This window comes from Athene cunicularia, assembly GCF_003259725.1.
Source record: "Athene cunicularia isolate RWA chromosome 4 unlocalized genomic scaffold, athCun1 chr4_part2, whole genome shotgun sequence".
Classification (NCBI taxonomy): Eukaryota; Metazoa; Chordata; class Aves; order Strigiformes; family Strigidae; genus Athene; species Athene cunicularia.
The window spans coordinates 26076853-26098085 of NW_020799099.1; the positions used below are offsets into that span (position 1 = coordinate 26076853).

A 21233-nucleotide genomic window follows, 5' to 3' on the forward strand; every position below is an offset into this window, starting at 1 on the left:
TGTTTTACCCATACGAGGCTGCTTTTTTTCCTATCTTACTTTCTTTCCCCCTTTTGCCCTGTTGAAAAAAAGGGGGAAGGGGGGGAAGTGACAGAGCGACTTGGTGGGTACCTGACATTTAGGCAAGGTCAAACCACCACACTGTCATAAAGGTCCCTAGTTTCTCTAGACTCTTTGGTGGAACAAAAACTTCCAGCCACAACATTTCTGGGTGAGTGGCCCAGTGACAGAAGGCTAGAAGCAAAGAAAAGAATAAAAGCCAGGTCCTGTACAGTTGTCTTTTGAGGAAGAAACAGAATTTAAAGCAAGAGGCAGGATCAGTGGAGATGTGCTCAAACATGTCAGTACACAATAGGGCTACCATGAACAAGGTACATGAAAGGCAACTAGAAACTGAGACATGTAATGTGAAATACCAGACAACATACTCAAACCTGATCCTGCAATAAAAATACTTCATAATATACAAGCTGTATCAAATCTGCAACCATTCCTCACAATGGATCAAATCTGACCTGTCAGATGATTCGGTGGTACACAAATCCAGCACCACAACTACTAGTGAAACCTCACCATTATTCTCAAGATTAGAAAATAATTCTTGACTGCTGTCAACAGATCATATGCAACAAAAATATTGTACATTTTAAAAGCCCTTCTCTACACTTATTAATAGAAATTAGGTTAATTATGGTAATTACACCACTATCTACTGGTTCTAACAAATTTATCTTTTCTTTCTAGCATCTGCTTATGCCTGTCATAAACTCTGCAAAAGGTCTGAATTAGGTCAAAACAAATGTCTATAAATTTTCACTGGCTCTCATAAAATGTAAAAAAACAGGCAAGAAACATCAGGAAACAAAACAAATTATTCTGTTTGCTGGTCTTGTGGTTTTTCTTTCCTGAGGAGATGCTCCAGTGTTACATGAAATGCAGAATTCAAGAGTATCTCAGTGATTTATGAACAGCGCAGGACTCAAGTGAAAAAGGCAAGTCTACTTCTCACACATTTCTTTGACTTCCCAAAGGGGCTGTCAGTCTAAATAGGAGCAAGATTCTCAATTCAGAAAATACATCTATAATTTAAAGACTAAGTTTTTTTACTTCTTGGTTGGTGATGTTGTTTTTGCGGGTTTTTTTTTTTTTTTAAGTATACATACTTTAGGAGCAAGTCTGATCTGTAGTGATTATAAAAATTCAAATAAGGAAATACAAACATAAGTAACAGCTTGAGTTTAGAGAGCACGCAAATGAGATTTGAAGATCTCTAAAGATACACAGTCTTGCCATTGTTTCCAAAATAGCAAGACAAGAGCCATGAAAAAACAGAATAAATTTTAATCATGTACCTCAGCAACTAGCTCATTAGCAATGATGAAAACAGGTTTGGGAAGGATTTACTTGATCACGTAAAAAACATCACAGAAGCCTTTAAATTAAGCTCCCAAAAAATAATTTTCAGTGTCTAAACTTGCCTCATAGGAGTACCGCTGTTCTGACCTTGCAGTTTTTATGTAAGATTTTACGTGAACTGAAAAACATGCCTCTAAAAACAGTTTCCTGTAGGAAGCAGGAAATCTAAGGAATGTATATGAAGACCTGAAATGGAATGAACAGCTACAGTCTTACTTAGTCCTGGATCATTTTACACTATATGGATTCTAGTCTCTTTTGTACCATCACATGGCTGGTTTTGGCCCCATGAAATCTTCTTTCTGCCTGACACAGTTTTAATTTAAAAGCTGTTTTTATATTTAATAACGTAACATAATCTAAGAATTATATGTTCCCTCTAGCTTGCCTCTTCATGTACAAAAATGAAGTCCCCCTACTATACTGCTTAGCCTTTTGTCTTCTTCCTATCACCACAAGAGAGCCAACATCTCCCTGCCCATCATCCCCTCACCCAAAGCATTTCTTCCAGACTTAACTCCCCAGCAGTGTGGCCTATTAACTTAAAAGCAACCATTCTGCTACTTATTGGGTGAAAAAAAATGCGAGAGTCCAGCCTTAGGTATCCTGAACATACACTTTCACCAAAAAGGAACAAAGTAACACAGGATTCAGCAAAACTAAGTTAAAGGAGGAATTACAAAAATTAGTACATATTCTAAAGCAGTGGAAAGGGACAACCAATCTATTTAAAGTGCAGAGATCAAATAAACCAAAAAGAAAGGATGCAACATCTATAATGCATTCAGTGAAAATCAGCTGTTCTTGAAATAACGATGAGCTATTGTCAGAACGTGGATCATCTTTTCTCACAGAAGGCAACAGACTGCTCAGTAATTCCTTGAATATGTGACTTTGCCAGGTGGACTCCAGGGAGAAAGCACTTCATTCCCATGGACAGCCTGCAAATTCTTTTTCTTCTTCTCAAGCTGCTCTCTCCTCTCTTTCTTTTCCTGAGAATAAAAAGATGTGTCATAAAAACCCAAACCACACCCCCCCCCAAAAAAACCCAAACAACCTCTCACAAAACCCCCAACTCTACCAACAGAAAAATTACAATTATTATTATACCTTTCTCATGTAAAATGGAAAGTTAACATGCAATGGCGATTAGCCTTTCAGAGCTTAGTGCATACCTTTTAGGGATTCAGGCACACACACTGCACAATGCAACCCAAGCGGCTGCACATTTGATGTGATTTACGATTACAGTGACTGTCTCAAGGATGGGCTGGTTTTGTGCGTTATCTAAACGAAAAGCCCAACAAAAGGTCTAGTGGATTAGGTACTGTATTTGTCTTGTATATAATCAGCCTCATCTTAATTACTTCTTTGCTTTAAGAGGGTACCTAAATCACAATGCTAAATACGTTGTTCTCATTATATGAGAACATTGATGCATCTTTGTAACTTTCTGTACTTATTAAATCACACTTGCCCTGTATTGGAACAAACTGGGAATTAAACAATTTAATTATAAACAAATATCTAACATTATAAGCACTGCAAGGTTCTGATGATATTTTCCATTGTTTCAAACAGCAATGGGTGGTTAGGATGATTATGAATAAGGAAGATGCTTGCAATATTCTTTTTGTGCCTGGTTAACTGATGATTTTCAAGAGACCTGTCATTCAAAAAATAATTTCCAATTATTTATAATTATTTTTAAATTCTGGTCTATATAAAATAAACCTTCTTTGCAAAGATGACTGCCATTTCACTATGTGAGGACCAGCATGTAAGGGTGCATCTGCATGAGCAATTTAGTACACTGGAGAGTTCTTTATTGGTGCAAATTTTCCTTGTATCATCCCTGCTCGAGCACACCACTTACCGACTTAACGTAGTTTTCTCTCTTGGAGAAGCCTAGTTTGACATTATGGACCAGAGCATAACTTACAAAGCCCCACCTGACAGGTGGGTAAAAGGTGGCTGAGCAGCTGACTTTCTGGCACATAAACAGTGCCCTCACTCCTAGGACCAACAGCTGGCGTACACATCACTGGTAGTAAAGCAGCAATGCGGATATGCAGGCTTAAAACCACCATCAAGGTGGGTACAAGCATTATTGTAGAAAAGGGAGCTTGAGCGGAAATTTTCTTGTTTCCCACGTATGCAGCAGTAAAACTGTACTCATGCAGCTATACATATGATATGTATAATTTTAAAAATCATAACATGCACTAAAACATCAACCATATCAATATGACTTTAATCTGTGCCATTTAGGTCTTTGCTAACATAAATCTGAAGATCCAATTCAGTTAGGAATGCCTGGTCTGACTAAATAAACACACAATTATTTCATGTTATATTACTAGTACACTGATTAAAAGCAAGGCAAGGTTTGCATGGGGAAGTAATGCCCTTTACTAAAACAAGTGATATAAAAGTTCATCATAGTTAGTCTAATAAAAAACCCATTATCTATCTGTACAAAATGTATCTTTCTGAATTATATCAAGCATCTAAGACAAACTGGGCTTGTAGCACTGTAAGATTCTGGCTCATCTGTGTCATTTTACACTTTAGCTTTCTTTCTCCTTCCATAACAATCTTCCTTGGATGAACACAACTGGTGGCTTTGGGTTTTTAGAACAAGTTCAAGATACTTTTTTCAGGAATTCTTAAAGTGACCTGGTTAGTATCCTAAGGGGAAAGGAGTCTGCATTATCAGTGATATTTTTCAAAAAAGACAAGATATGTGCAAGAAGACAGATGAGCTTCGGAAGAATGTGATCTACAGTGGAACACATGTATGATTCATGTTGCTGTTTTGGAGTATTTGGACACATCTAGACAATTTATTTTTACAAAAATCAATCACATTCTAGAAATCTTAGAATCTGAATCTGTATTTGACAGTCAAAGACACATCAGGGCAGGTAACTGAAAACTCTTTAAAAATAGAGGACTTATTGTAGTAGTATTGGCAATTATTGGAGAAAACGTGTTACAAAGAAAAGTATGCATTTTATGTTTTTTAAAGTACTCTTCACTGAGTACATGTTACACAACAGACTCATGTATGAAAAACCCAAACCAAAAGATAAAGCATACACTGACCCAGGCAGGGAACTAAAGTTGCTCTGGATTTTTTAATCATGTCTCAGCTTTGAATGTTTGGGTTTGAAGATTTAATTTTCATGAATGAATCCCAGTGGCAAGGAAAGAGTCTTGAGTTAATTTAACTGGTTTTCAAAAGAATAAATTTGACATGAAGAATTACTGGCTTCTTCCCTGCCTTCAACACATAGAAAGCTTTTTATGTTCTTGTCCTAACCACAGTCCACATTCTCACAAGACATAACTGATATAAATCTTCCCTAAAATAATAAACAAGATGTTATTTGCACTAAAAGGGGAAAAGTAACAGAAACAGTGAAAGATTAAAGCAATAACTGTAGCTTGTCATACACTAGATCAACTCGACTGTACGGCTTGATTTCTCTGTGGAACTTTCCTACTCAATAGCCTAGTAAGGTGAATACATTTTTCACTTATAAATTCTGCAAGATCACATTCTTTAGCAGTATGACTGCTATATAATAATTGAATTTTAGATAGTACAGAAGCCTTACAACATTTAAGAGGAATAGCAGTAACAGCCTTATTTCTAAACATATTGCAATTTCAGGAGATTAAAATTCCAATATAGAAAGTATTTTCAGATGGATCTTATTAAACCACATGAATAACCCATGTCAGCTGTTTCTAACCCAGAAAAGCAAGAAAACCATGAGACTCATCCAGTACATCATTTACTGATATTTTTAAACAGCTTTAGAATGCCAAAAAGATATGTTGAGCATGCTCAACCTCAAGGTAAAATTCTTCTAGGGCATTTAACCTTACTATACTGATGCTCAAGAATTATCTACGAGCAGCCTTACTTGTCTTCAACTCATACTAGGTTAATGTTTACCACATAAAATGGAGAACATATGTAGGATACTCGCTTTTCTCTAGAGAAAACAGGTATCAAGATTTCTAGCTCAAAAATAATGGAAACTACACTGATCTGTCGTGATGAACTTTCTACATGATTCTTCTCCAAGTTCTACTCCTCAGAATAGGTGCACGTCAATGACAAGCATCAGACACTGGTAGTACGTATTAAAGTATAAAATGGTAATTTATCAAGCACATCATTTAGACTGGCTTTAAGAGTACTTACTGAGTAGCAAGAGGCAAATACTATGAAAGAAACAAAAAACTCAGAAGCTTAAGTTTCCTTAGCAATAGTAAAGTTCCTCATCTGAAGATTATCCTTTTTATGTTAGTATTTCACAAGTGTGAATAGCCTTTTTCAGGGTATTTATTTTAATGCTTAAAAAGTAAATCTTTTCTATGCACTTATGTTACCAAACATTCACACAATGATCTCTAAAAGTATAAGGAACAGAATTCCCATTAACATAAAAGCAGAATGTTTCTTATATTTTAGAAGTACAAAGGAGATTTTTATGTCTGTTTTACCCATGCATTATAGTCAACACCTGGTTCAGGAAAGCTGAGGATGAATTTACACATTTATTTCTGGTGAATGTTAAAAGATATTAGAGTATCTCCCATTATGTTACTCTTATTTCCCTTCATTTAAAGATCCTCTTATTTGAAATTATATGGTTCAGAGACTTCCACAATTCTGCTCTCTCAGATTTGATCCCTGTTTATCTACCTGTAGGCAGATATCATTTTAGTTCCCTTGATAATAAATTGACAGATTTACTGGTGTTTCTCTCCTGCAGTTCATTGAAAGTGTGTATTTTCTCTATTACTACACAAAGCCAGATAATATTTGGGCCAAACATGATGACAGAGCCATTGCCCAATACACCTTCTCAAATAAAGGTATGTCAGCTGCAAAAACCAGAACAGTTTCAGAAAGTGTGAAGAGTGGGCATGAGACACATCAGTCAACAGCTGCAGACAGACACTGAAAATGAGATAATTTTAGAGGTATCTGTGCCAACCAATGCAGAACCTATCACATCTTCCAACACCTGTTTATTTTTCAAATTGTACATGCTCCTCTCGGGTAGCCACATGTACATCCATTTAGGTCTGGTCATTCCTCCAACTACTGAAATCTGTATCGATAAACCCACTGAAGTAAAGGGATGACCTCAGGAATTTGAACAGGAGAGTCCGTGTAAAGCAGCAGATTTCATTTACAAAAAAAGGGATAATTTTTTGCCTTCCTACAGAGTCCAAGGGCAAAGAAGTTAAACGTACAGTAAGAGGTAGCATGCATGCTTTGGTACAACTATGTTAATTGAGGACAGCCTCAGTAAGCAAGCCATACCAAGACAGAGTGTTAGCTACTACTCAAAGTATAGTACTTCCTTCCTTGGGAACCAGGAATATCAACTAAGCAAGAAATAGTGTAAGATAAGACATTAATTGCTTGACAAAACTGAACTGGATATCACTTGATAAAGGGGACCAGAGAAAACAGTTCTTACTAATGATTACACAAATCAGAGGTATTTCAACAGGAGATCAGGTCAGAGAAAAAAGACTTAAGCCTAAAACTAAAAAGGTTTGAAAACAGAGAAGGGAAAACATGCAGGCTCTTGCCTAACTGCATATTTTTGAGTTAGGCAAGTAAAGGATTATTGTCCTTGTAAGATCTGTCTCACACCCATATATCTGCCTGCCTCAGTTCTTATCTATCCCTTTCCCACCAAAAAACAAACAAACAAAAAATCAAACCAAAACAGAAAACCCACTTGATACTCTGGAAAAGACTTTAAGCTATTGACAGTACAAATGAATCTCTGTAAGGACGTTAGGCCAGTTGAGTTGCAAGATCCAATTCTTACAAATGGCAACAGAGACTGTATGTACAGGATGCATGCCGGAAATCACAAGGAAGAGAAACAATAGAAGAAACAAACACTCTCAGACTAAGGAAACTGTGAAAGACAGTATGATGAATGGGTCACAGGGTGAGGATGAAAAATGTAGGTTCTTCTTTAAGTAGCAAGTCACATGTCTTTAAGAAAACAATGTATGCTAAGAATATTAGTGATCTCTTCTCATTTGTCTTTCCTGTAGCAAGGAAAAAACCCAACCATGCCTTATTGTAGGGACTAGAATACTAGATTAGTTTACTGCTTAACAACTGTGAACAAAGTACACTGTTGTAGGAAAAATATAATTGGGAGCATGAGAGTTCCACCCTTTCTCGTAAATGGAGATAATCTCAAACCTCATTACAAGTGCTTTTATCAATTTTAAGGTATGCAAGTCTCCACTTTAAATACTCCTTGAATGTATACGCACTCACTGCTGCAGCTGCTGATGCTGCCTGGCTTTGCAGGTTTTGTGAGAGCCTTTCAGAGATGGCTGCTCCTGACATGCACTGTCAAAAAATGAAGACTAACTATGAAATTCAAAACTCTATGACATGTAGGTAGGGAGAATACATTTTCCATGTATGCTAAATATCAAGCCCACCATATTTTATTATCAATTTGCTCAAGAATTTTGGGGGACTAGCTATGTAATGCTGCCATCATCTGGCCTCTCTCATAACAGCATGAAAACCCATGAGTATTATAATACAAAAGTTTACACACTCATTACTAATCTTTTTGGTTTTGACAAAGTGAAAAAAAAAAAAAGAAATACCAGCCATCTTTCATATTCCTCCATAGCCTTTTTACTTTTTTCTTCCTTCTTTGCCTGTTGTATTTCTTGGTTTCTTCTCTCTACAGTTTTTTCTATTTTCTTCTGTTTTATATATTCTTCCTTCCTTTCATTCCTGTGTAGTGAAAAGGAGATCATCATGTAACAGACTAATGCTGCATCTGTGACTAATAACTAAATTGGGTGAAAAGAGATATTCACGTTTAATAAAAGATCAAGAATACATTATTTAAAAATCTTTGAAGTCCACCTGTAATGAATGTATAAATGAACCTACTATTCTATTACAGCATCACCTTTTCTGTACTACTTTCCTCTTCATTTGGTATCATATAAAAAATAAGATTCAAAGTTTCTGTGGGTAATAGTAAGTTGCACATGGTCTGTGAGAACTCTTGGCTTGTAAAACTAAGAAACAATTTCTCCAGCAGACATGTCATTTGCTTCTGACTACATCTACATTCATACATTGTATTCCACAAAACTTTTAAGATAAAGACTTACCTTCCTTCCTACGGCTTAGTAATGAAGCATGAGACATTATACTACTCATTGAACCTGACTTTGTCAGTTGCAGTATCTCTGCAGTAGCCTTTTGAGAGGGAAGGCATATAAGTCACTAAACTGAAAGAAGCTCTATAGCTTGTTCTCATGGTTATACTTGTTCTCCATCAGGACTGAAGCACCTGATCCCAAGCACGCCATCGTGTCCCATTTAAAAGCACATCAAGCACTCACAGATCTATTGCATTTGTAAGCAAAGATTTGGGAAACTATGATATTCCAAAACCCAGTGGGGCAGTACCATTTTTCAACTGCTGACATGCTTTCTCTCTTCTTCTCTGCAACCAGTTCCTCTTCTTTTTTCTTCCTAATTCTTTCAGACTGTTTTTCCTTTCTGCTTTGTTCTCTTAAATATTCCACTTTTCTTTCTTTCCATTTTTCGAATGCCTAAAGAAAAGCACAGATTCATTAGAAATGTTACCCCTCACCTTCTTGTCAATATTCTGCTTGCTTATTATTTTTTATCATTTCTACATGTTCAAATTTTAGAATATTTGTTTGTGGCATACCTCAGAAGTGCATATCACTATACCTAAAAAGAATTATATTCTTTTTCCCAGTAAGTAACAGTTCATTGCCAATATATTTATATGGAGTTTATTTTACATTCAGTTAACAGAATCCAAATACAGAAAAATGCCTGTTGTGTGCAAATGTAAACATTAGATACTTCCAACAGAACAGAATCTAATATGAGCTTTCTTCAAAAGTTAACCACGTTCAGATTTTAGAATCTAATTCATTCCCACCTTTTGCTGGATTAATCAAAATTATTCTCAACAATTTCTCGAATCACATCCAATATGCATTTATGTACATATTTCCAATCACACCTTCTGTGCTGCTTCTGCTTTTTCCTCATTCTGTTCTGCTGCTTTCTTTCTCTTAAGTTCCTCAAGCTTCTTTTTTTCACTTAACTTCTTTGCTTCTCTTCCTTTCTTTTTTTTCCAGGCTTCAAAAGATGCAATTGCTTCCTCTCTTTTAACAGCTTCTTTCTAGATTGAAAATAACAGTCTACATTTAAATATACTGAAATATAAAACTATAACTGAAATAGTATGCTTTAAACGCACTATCAAATGTAGGATTAAATGGAGCAATAAAGAAATGGAAATTGATTTGCACACAACATGCCAAGTAATACTCAAAATTAAATTTGAACTACATAGAGCATTTCTTCCCTATATTCATTTTTAATTTAACTTAATCAAATTAGACATACTACTCTTGCAAAATATGTTTAGGAGAATATGAAATACATGTTAAATGCCTAGAAGCAAAATATATTAAATGCTTAAAAGCCAAATTTAAGAATTGTATATGGTACTATTTAAAATACCGTCCTCTGTAGATAAGCATCTCTTGAGGTAGGGAACAAACTCATTTTCTAACAGATGACAAATTAAAATTTAATACCTGATGGGTTGAGCATCTCAAGGTCTTTTTAAAGAAAGATGAAATTTAATCTAAGAAGCACACTTTTAACATACCTTATATAAATATGGATGGAAGCATCAACCACCCCCCTTTTGCAGCAAGCATAACAAGTGGGACATGCCCTTTACTGTTTCAACTCACTGTATGCTATTTAGAGAAAAACAGATGCCTTAAAACAGCAGAGCGATGTAATTAGGTAGAAAGCACAGGTAAGCATACTTCAAAGAATTACAGTTTGTCAACTTCTTTTTAAACAAGAACATAAACAAACCTCTTCGGCATTGTTCCTTAGATTTTCAGCTTTCTTCTTTTCAGTTCTCTTTAATTCCAGTAGAAAGACCCTTTTCTTTTCCAACCAATTCTGCAAGAATCATTAGGAGACTTTTATACTTTTAAAGTCTTTTTAAGGTGTAACTAAAATATTCTGTAAAAACAACCAAAATGACCACCAAAATTACTCTTAATTCTTCATGTGCTACTTAAATTATCCCATGTGGAAGACTAAGCTGTGATCACGCAAACACTGTGATCAAAAAAGTCTAAGGTTCAGAAGTCATAGCTACAAAATATAAAAAAGCTTAAGGATCTTTAACAAAAATATTCAAAAAAACACCAAAAATGTAAGCATTAGAAAGAAATGAAGAAGAGAAATGGAATAAAGATTGTTATCACTGGGTATATAGGAATATTATTTACATTTATTGTCTCTCTTGCAAATACCTATAATTCAAGAGAATAAAATCCAACTAGGAAGAGTGAGACAAAGTGTTATGAGCCATTTGCAGAATAAGACTTAAATTTTCAAGATTTAACTATATATTTGGTATGCTACTTAGAGATAGAAGTGTCCTAAATGAAGCCTATTTTACCTTTAACAATTATGGAGACAATATAAATATGAATTTGAGGTTCTAAATTTTGTTCCAGAACCATAACAAGTATTAAAACCACCTACCAATATGAACAGCATCTGTTAATTAAAGTTCTCATACAAATTAGTAGCAAAAATCTATGGGAACCCACAGGCTAATTGTTGTGAAATTCTACACAGAATCCAAATAGATTATCCTTCTGGAGAGAATACTAGACTTGCTTCCACTCTTCCTGAATGTTGACTGAATAGAATGTATTAGGAAAATAAACTTTACAAATTTACTTATGTTAAGGAAGAAGTAGAAATAAAGGAAAATATTCTATTTGCCTGCAAACTGTTTGACACAAATTATGAACCATGGCACGCCCCTCTCATCTAGCTTTTTAGTTTGTAATTTGATGAAAAAGTGTAGCCAACAGAATAAAAGGATTATTACACCTCTAAGCATATGCAAGGAATATACTCAGGAATACCGATTTCAAAAAAATAAGATGTTGACTCCTGTAACAGGACCTTTATATACATAGTTTTGTTTGTTCATCGTTTTGTTCATTTTTGGGTTTTTTTTTTTTTAAGATCTACCTGGTAAACAGCTGCTCGTAAACTATCTGCTTTGTCAAATTCTGTACCGTTCTTCTGCGTGCGTTTATTTTCCAACACCTTTAATGATCCCAGATATTGAGATGATACAGGTGTACCTGGTGGAACAGCTTCTGCCTTTTTCTTTAAGTGCACAGAAGACAGAGATCTATAAAAATACCAAGACACAAACATATCAACGATCTTTCCGTCTATTGTAGCTGGTATCAAGTAGTGTTCCTTTTATTTCTGTGTATACCAAAAGTTATGTGATTCTGTTTTTACATGCACTTGGCTGAGGACAGGGGAAAAGGAAAGGAGGAAGAAGCCTGTTTTCTTCTGAGGGCTTCATTATTGTCAAAACAAGGCACTACTCAACATATCCAGCACAAGAAAGTTTACAAATTCCTTACACTTTCATCTACAAAGCAGCTTAAGTCCTATAATGACATTATGGACTGGATTCACTTGTGGATCCAGTAGCACGCACTCATCACAGACACTGGCAAAAGACTTGGACGTCGGATCTGATCTAACCCTGAATAAGGGTTATAATAATATGCCACATCTATTAAACTGTTTTCCACAGATGGACAGAGGTTGTCAGCAGTAAAGACAATGCTGACAGAAAACAAGAGTGAAGCAGCACTGTTACAGCACTTACATGCACCTTACACTTTGCAGACTGTGATACGCAGTGTCTTTCTCTTACCTGTCAGATAAAGAAGCTTTTGGGTTTTGTAGAACTCTCTCCTTTGTTTCACTTAGTTTCTAAGAAACACAGAAGAAAAATAAAATTCTAGAGTCTCTCAAGCAACAGGACTAGATAAGGATGAAACATTTTTACAAACTAACAAGGATGTTAGGAATTGGACTTGATGATCTTTATGGGTCCCTTCTAACTTGAGATGTTCTGTGATTCTGTGGTGTCAGAAAAATATGCAAGAAAGCCACTAATATAGAAAGGGTACAGTACAGGGTAAGAAAGTTTAAAAAACCCCAAAAAAACAAAAAAACAACCAACCAAACTTTCAGAATGTACCTTTTTGGAACAGCACCTAGAAATGTATCTTTATATTATGTAAAAATATAGTCCATAGTTTAGAAATACAAAGGAATAAAAAGAACCCAGCCATGTTATTATACCAGTACACTTTTAACTGTTCTTAATATTTAGCGTTAACAATTACATATATCTATGTATTTTCTTTCTTGCGATAAAGCTTAGTGCTTTGTATCTTATCCATTACTGAAGTCACACCATGGATTCCATCCTCTGCCAACATACACTGCTCACTGCAATTCAGTTAACTTCACAGCAGAGATCTGACATTTTCACTTGGATGAGGGTATTTGTTTAAGACTGGAAAACACACATTTCAATACCTTTATCTGGTTTATTTAAAAATTATTTGTGTAAAGTCTTCCATAAAGCTGGACAGAATTTCTAAGAGCCTCAGTTCTAGAAGCCAGGGGTAAATTGTCAGCTTTACAGAGTTCTATACATTTAAGGTACCAACAGCAACTTCATAATACTTTTCACTGTACTTCTAGGTCATTGTTCCAACAAATGGTAAAAATGCATAATACCTTGACAGAGTCTTTTGAAGTGTTCTTTGCCTCCCCACACTCAGACGGATCATTCACTGACACCTCCCGTATTGTATCAGTTACTATTTTCCCCTCCACTATTTTCAATGTTTCATCTGAACTGTCAACTGGTGACTTTTCTAATTTCTTTGTTTTCTCATATACTGTGGTCATCGTTACTTCTGTCACAGAAGGGGATTTTCTATTATTGTCCTCCAGTTTCAAGTCACTGGTGCTGATCATCTCATCTTGATCTAACAGGAGAAAAAAGATTGAGTGGACAATTTCATTGTTTCATTGTTTCTGAACATTGTTATTTCTGTACGGAAAACACCTGTTTATGAAACATATTATTAAATTTGATATAATGTATTTTCTGTGTACTTTAAGATCTATATGGACTAATGAGAAGAATAGTCACTTGTATTTAAATTTAAGACTGGAGTAGGAACTGAAGTTTTAACTAATGTTATGGAATGTGAGATCATGATAAAGGCAAAACTTCCCATCCGCCCTACCACCCAAACATGGTTCTAGTGCGGAAATGAAAAGCAAGAGCCACTGCAATCACAGCAAGAGCTCTTCTGACATTTAGCAAACTAATAAAGTCTGTACAACAATTTGGGCAGCAAAAACCACTTTGTGTTTTTCAGGCATGTGGGACACACAAGAAAATAATGGAAAGATTCTGAGGTGGGGATTTAAACAAAACATCATCTCAATTTAAATGTATGCCTAAGTGGTGAAATTGTCATTTATGAAACACTTTATTAATAATACTTTAAAAATACTTTTATCAGATCTGAATAGCCATGAATGCAGAGATCTAAATTTGTAAAACAATTCAGACACAAACCAAAAAAGGTCACGGTAAATTCCAAACTACACTCTTCCACAATTTTCTGATGGAATTCTTAAAAGAAATATAAGTTGTGGATTAGAGATTAACTTCAAGTTACCTGAAGAAAGGAATATCAATGCTGATAATCTAAGACATTTAACCTAGATTTACAGAGATGAAGATAAATTCAAGGTGACAAGAATTATGAATTTATATGAACCATTTCCTATCCTCTGTGGATATGTAAACTTTCATATTTTACTTTACACTTACTAGTGAGTACAACTGTATATAAACTGTACAATTCTGATTAAGATGCAGCACACAGTGCACAGGACACTGGTGACAGCAGATTTACTGCTGACTGCAAGCACTTTGTTGCATGAACTTCACTGAACTTCATGCACAAGTCAGTTTGGCTCCATTTGCAAAATGGATACAAAATACTAACCCTCCCATGGTTAGCTGACAAATGCCACATAAAACCCAACATTATTATCATTGTCATTTCTTTCCTGAAAGTTCAAGCTATACAAGTTTAATTGGTCTGCTTGGAATTCTTATACTGCACATTTCAGCATCATATTTAAACAATCCAATTCCTTCTCCTCCACTTTCACTGAAGACTCTGTATCATTGTTGTTTCTAGGTACTCCTTTGTCCTGACAACACCACCTTTATTATTCTCTTCCTCTTATATTGTCCCTACACTTGGGAGAATTACCCATTCCAGTACACTGATGCTTATATCCTTTTCCCCACACAAACTCTCCTACGACATTATTTCATTAATGATGTTTATAGACATCAAACTATACCAAACAAATTTTCAAATCCAAGGTCTCAGCAAAATATAAAACAGAACTGCAATTAAACACAGATCTAAGCATATTTCTTATTTACTACTCAGTAAATTGCCTGTGTTTTCTACTTCTATTCACCTTTCTACACTAAATTATTCAAGCCAAGTCCTATGTTTTATCTCATTAGGCTGCAGTGTATAGACTTCTTGCTGCATCCCACAGTCTATGTTACCCATTACAGTCCTGCACAGAGCAAACTACCCCCCAGCATGATTCCCTTAGCAAATTAAAAAAAGGTGTCTAACAGCCTATTCCAGTGTTTTTTAATCTGGGGTCCATGGATGTTTTGTAACCAGTTGAAAAAGGAGACTATGAAAGATAAATTCAATAGATACTGCTGAGAAGCCCACATACTTGATATTTCTTAAAGGGTCTGCACATCTTCTAAGAACTGTTAGGCATCTACAAATCAAAAAAAAAAAAAAAAGGAAAAAAACATTACTTAGTTTGTATTAAACTTCGTAGAAAAGGTGCAGGAAGAAGTAAAAGGTTTACCCTAGTCATATTGACTGCAAAATGACTTGTTTTAAGTCCCAAAGATGCTTAGACAATGACGTAAGTCAAAGTACAAAAGTCAAATTTAACCCAAACTTTAATCCATTCCACTCCATTTCTGGGATACCTCTAGGGCCAAATTTCTCCATACTTGGGATAATACTGTATGTGGACATAACTGCAAGCATGAGGCTGGGCCATTCTCAAAACCAGAACAGAAGGGGACACTAAGGCATGACAAAAATACTGAGAGTAGAAAGGAAATTAAGAATGTCACTGATTTTAAGAGAACTTTTATTGGACCATTAGATACTACTAAGGTATAAATGATAACATTTATCTGAGTGTATGTATTTATGTTCTACCTTTTACAGGTGGTGCTTCTCCACATATCAGTAAATCGGAGTCTCCAGATCTTTCATTGTGGGAAGTAAAATTAATGGAAAATTGTGGTGAAGTACTTTCTAGCCATGAACCCTTAGATCAGAGAGTGACAAATAAACAAGTGAGCAATTTGTAACACATCAGTGTAATTTGACTTGATTTTATAACACTTTGACAGAATGTTTGTTCAGAATTCTCTACGAAAAGTGTAATTCTTGTTTTACATTTGGAGAAATAAAAATCAATCAGCATGTAAGGCTGCAAGCCATCACAAAAGAAGAAGAAATTATGTTCACTTATCTGGCCTTCATCATAAGAATACTACTGGCAAAGGCATTTTTTCCCCCACTCGTATTTTTGTCCTATTTTTCTTCCCAAAAATATTGCCATCTAAGTAAAAGTTCATTTAAAGTTTCCAATGTAGATGGTAAAAAAATAAATACATATCCTCTCTTATTTCAGGACCAGGGCTTTCATCAAGCAGTTTTTTCTTGGGCATAGCTTGGACATTCAGAGTAGTTAGGGATGATGGTGCTGAAAATGAAGAAAATCCATTTCTAGGAGCTATTGTTCCTTCTGACCTATTAAGCTCATTATTTTCCACAGGATCACTTTTTCTCAAAATACTTCTTGGATGAAGTGATCGTTTATAACAGCTATCTAACAAAGGAATGCTGATATTATCAGCTGAAAATAAACACTATCACTTCAGTTATGTCTAGTTCAAGACATTTTATCCTGGAACACTGTTTTGCCAAGATAGATTCAACTAAGTATTTTCAGTTAAATAGCTATTTAAATAATAGCATAGCTTTCTTAACACTGTGAGGTCATATACAAGCAGCTATATAAACAGTTACAGCCACTTTTACAGCAAGTAATGGAAGTTTTAAAGCTTCTAATATAATCTCTACGTAGACATTTTATTCACTTATTTTTTCCATTTATCATTGTCTCTGTATATATTGAAACTACACTCAAGGGCTTATCTGCAATTAGAGAGACAGAGTTTTCATAACTACAGAAAAGAGCATGTATGTAACACAGCACTGTCGTAAGAAAACCTTCTCACTATTCTGCTTGTCCAGTTCTCCACTAGCAAAGATACAAACGGGAAGACTGCCTCTCCCTGCCTCTCTGCCCAGTGCAGAACAGAACAAGGCTGGGTAGGAGGACACATCATGTGAAATGCAATCAAAGGGGAGGCCTTTCAGTGTATTTTCTAGCCTCTTCAGTGATGTCTCTGTTCTCTCCCTAAGGCAGTCACTGGGCAGCAGAACCACCATGTAACTTACAGATTTCCATCCTCTGGCTCTTCACCTTCCTCCTGCCTAGTAATCCTATCTTCTTCATCTTTCCTTCCCCCTGCCCTGCCACCAACAAGATCAAGATATACAATGGCTTTCTACCTGCTGCCTTTTTAGGTATGTTGATCCACACAGGAATGCTTATCTAATTCTGCACATTAGCATGAAAGCATTTCTTATTATGTTCTAGTTCACACAAATCTGTCAAGGAAATGGGAGAATCACCACGCCTATCCAGCACACTCAGCTGCCTAAAGTCTAATTATACAGTTACTGTGACATTTAGAGACCTAAGAGGTCACAACGATATCCCTACAGGTGCACTGACAGTTTATCCATGCACTAAATCACAAGAGAAATCAAAGGAGCAGAAAACACTGATTAGTCTCTGGATATTCACCTCCTCTGTTGGATAGAGATCAATTTATTTAAAATAAGAAAACTTACAATGGTTGACTAGACAATATGCTAGCATCACCATATTACTTAGATTCACATGAAGAAAAGGAGCACTTCAACTTTTTTCTGCCACTCTCAAAATCCACAGGCATACTGGTCAGGAAAGAGGCATCTGCAATGCCCAGCGGCACAAGCAAATATCTGGCACTTTGGTGCCATCATGTGGCAAGAAGAAAAGGAGCTGTTATCACTAATCATGCTCTAGCAATTCAAAGTCGTAATCTTCCATCACGGCCATAAATTTCTCTCAACACCAAACAGGACAAATTATTGTCATATTATGAAGCACATAAAAAAATCTGAACTCTTTCGACATTTTAAATTTGTAAAAGCACATATAGTCAACTAGCAGAATTCCAGCTTACACTTTGCCTATTAAAAATGAATCAAACTGTTCTTACTAAAGTTCAGGTTTTTTCATATTTGACTATACGTCCAAACTGGCTCAGCATCTTCAAAGTAAAAGGTCATTTGAAATTTTAACTTTGCGATGGTGAGAAGTCTACCATTCATAAATGTTTTAGTTACAGCTCATTTTCTGACATTCTGCTACATTACAGCATCATGATGTCTCAGCATCAAGACCTCGACACTGTTTGTGAACACTGTGATCCAACTTCACTGGTCACAGAGATGGGATGACTGGTTGAGGACCTTCTCATTAAAGGGTGCAAGGATGCTGTGGACACTCTGTCATTATGGCTTTCTGCACTATGCACACATAGAGAAGGCAACTCTGTAGTCCTCCCACACCTTCCAGACATGCATTGACGGAGGGCTGAACTTTAGTTACCCAAAGAGCTGGTTTTTATCTCCTGAAAGGAAAAGGCAAACAGGAACCTCCTGCTACTTGGCCCACACTGGTTCAGTTTACCCTCTGGCAGCTGGAGGTTATCAAAACACGTATTTTTAGAAGAATATTGAATAAATTTCCTGCAAGCCAAAGCACCTGATACTTAATACAGAAAATAACACAAATTATAACACTTTAAAATACTGTAATATGGCTAAGCAAGTAGCAACAACAACATTCAAATGTCTTCTTTTCACCTGATGCTGAAGCATTTCTTGCTTTGTGCGCCCGTGGCTTTGGTACTGGTTTGTTTTCCTCTTGATTTCTTTTTGTCTGTACTTCATGAATAGGCAAGTAGTTACAAGGGTCACTTTCACTATTATCACATGGCACTTCTTCAGCAGCTGAACACTCTTCATTATTTTTTCTGTCATCACTCTCATTTCGACTTTCCAAACATTCTTCTTCACTATCTTTTCTGTCATCCTGTATGTTTTCACTTTCTAAAAGCATTATTTGCTGAAGCTTCTTTTCATGAAAGGATAAAGTCAAGCCATCAGCAGCTTCATTTTTTGGATCTGATTTTTGTGAAGCATCATCATCTGACAGAGGACTCTCAGCAGCAACTGACTTCTTAGTGCTTTCAGCACCTGAATTACTTTCATTAAATTCTTCCCCAATACCTGAAAATAGCACATTATCAACTTCCATTTGAGACAAGTGGAAAAAATTAGGACAGAGAAACTCTATCTTCTATAATTTAGAAGTATTTTTCATGTAACACTCTCCTGACTTAAATCTCTGAGCATTTCTCTTTCTGCACTTCTGATCTCTGCAAAGTCATGAAATTACATCCTTATTCTACTTCCTTTCCTGTCATCTGTTTCCATGGATCCAACCTAAAGGAAACAATTCAAATATTCACTGGTTAATTCTTACCTGTCATGCAATTTAAATTCCTTCTAAAAAACCATTTCCAATACCATACGAAGTAGAAGCAAGACAACAGCAAAGCTAGGCATGTTTGGTTACCAGAATTCATCCTCCCCTTCTATTCTCTTCACTTCTGTCCCATCTAAAATCTACTAAAATATACTTGAAAGATTTATCTGCTTCAATGCTAATAAGGTTCACATGTTTAACAAAAATATCTTTATCTTCCTGTAGCCTGTTATTTCTAACTGACTTTATTTCAGAGCTCAAATGCTCACGGAAGATGATAAAAGAATGTCATGGTAGTTGAGTAACATATTTAATGACAAAGGACTTCTTTTCTAAATCTTGCCAGGAAAGGAAAATTAAAGCATCCCATGAACTTGTAAACGATGTTTCAGATATGAATGAAAAACAGGACATGGAGGAAGCCCTTTAAAAAAATATATCATGATAATTAAGATTCCTATTTTCCTTGACATGCAGCATCATACCAGGAGGAAGAAGAGCTATTCAGCTCACCTCATCAGACTAAACATAAACATTACCAAATATCAAGCACATCTTGGCCCAAGAATAAGAGCCAGCTCAAACCTGTTCCTGGTTTGTTCTGCCCTGTGTCCTGCAGCCCAGTGATTATCCAGACTGGGAAAACAGTAAGATAACAACACGCGTTTCTCTCTGTCCATATCCACTTTCACTGACAGTACTGTGTGCTACTGTTTCATCCAGGTGTAAACTACATAGCTAAGCACCACAACTGCAGGAAACAGCACAGACTGTATGGACTAGGAGGCTGGCACCACCACCAACTTCTGCTCCTAACTTGGAAGAGGAGGACTAAGTGATCCAGAAGTTGTTAAAATATGAAGTCTTGGAACATTAAAACATATTGACCCACAAAAATTGTCTGTGATGTAGCACTGAGTTGAGGAAAGAAAGAACACAATGAAAAAGATTTAATTCTGTCTTACCATTTATCATGTCATCTTCGTCACTCTCAAAGTCATCTGAGTATTCAGCTGTTTGCTCTCTTGCTGCATGAGCAGAAATTGCTTCTTGGGGCTTATCCTGAAATGGTTTCACAAATAACTCTTATACAGAAGGGAAGATTCACTTCCTCAATTTCAGCACTAATTCCCCCCTCCCACACAGAACAACAGTAAAACTGAGCAACAGAGATTAACCTGTTTAACTGAACATTATGGGCTCTACCATAATTTCCCCAGTTTTTCTGTGTTTAAAAAAACCCTCCACATATAAATTTATATGTCCTCTTCATAAGAAATGTATCTTGCAGATCTCTCTGGCAATAATGAACCTGTATCATGTGACATATTCTCCCCCTTTCATATGTTTTGATTGGCAAGAGCACAACAAAAAGGTCTGTACAGTCACCCGTGGCAGAGGTGGTGAGCAGGGACTACCTCATCGCTGACTGCTGCAGTACAAGAACCTGAAGCAGGTGGCAAGCCCAAAACAATGGACCAACTTCACGTGAGTGGCCACTGATACTCTGGACTCTTTGCTGCAGGACATCACAGGCACACGTTTACATGGGCTTTGAATGCAAGTGGCCTTACTTACTGATTAAAATACATTACAAAATGCAGCAGTCTCTCCAGATTGGAAGACCTAGAGCCACAAACCACTGAAGGCTTGAGAGCAGGTTGTTTGACACGTGCCTTACCCTCTTCCCGAGGCACCTGCTGTCTGGTCCATGAGCCAGAGCCATTTTTCAGGACTATCAGGAACAGGGAGGTCAGGTTCCTCACGCCTTACAGCAACTGCTCCCCAGGTTATGCACAGGGAGCAGCTTCTAGCGCCCACGCAGAAGGTGACCTCATTCCCAGTTTTAATTTCGACAGCAAATCTGCTTTTTTGGGCGTGCAGTCTTTAACAGCAAATGACTGTATTCGCAGCCGCAGGCAAAGGCCGCCGCGCCGTTCCCCGAACCACAGCCAGGGCCCCTGCCCGCGGCCTGCCGCCGCCTCCGCTC

General features: G+C 36.4%; 1 protein-coding gene across 1 annotated transcript; it reads right to left on the reverse strand.

Moving 5' to 3' along the window:
* Positions 1–2199: 2199 nt before the first annotated feature.
* On the reverse strand, positions 2200–21147 carry MAP9 (microtubule associated protein 9). The gene is made up of 13 exons (XM_026847787.1): positions 20925–21147; positions 20209–20305; positions 18559–18984; positions 16202–16276; positions 15724–15837; positions 13160–13413; positions 12282–12340; positions 11573–11738; positions 10388–10477; positions 9513–9674; positions 8921–9066; positions 8098–8230; positions 2200–2408 (listed from the first exon to the last, which is right to left on the reverse strand). The coding sequence occupies exons 1-13, from the start codon at positions 20967–20969 to the stop codon at positions 2286–2288; spliced, it is 1890 nt and encodes a 629-aa protein (XP_026703588.1). The 5' UTR covers positions 20970–21147; the 3' UTR covers positions 2200–2285.
* Between the last annotated feature and the right edge of the window lie 86 nt (positions 21148–21233).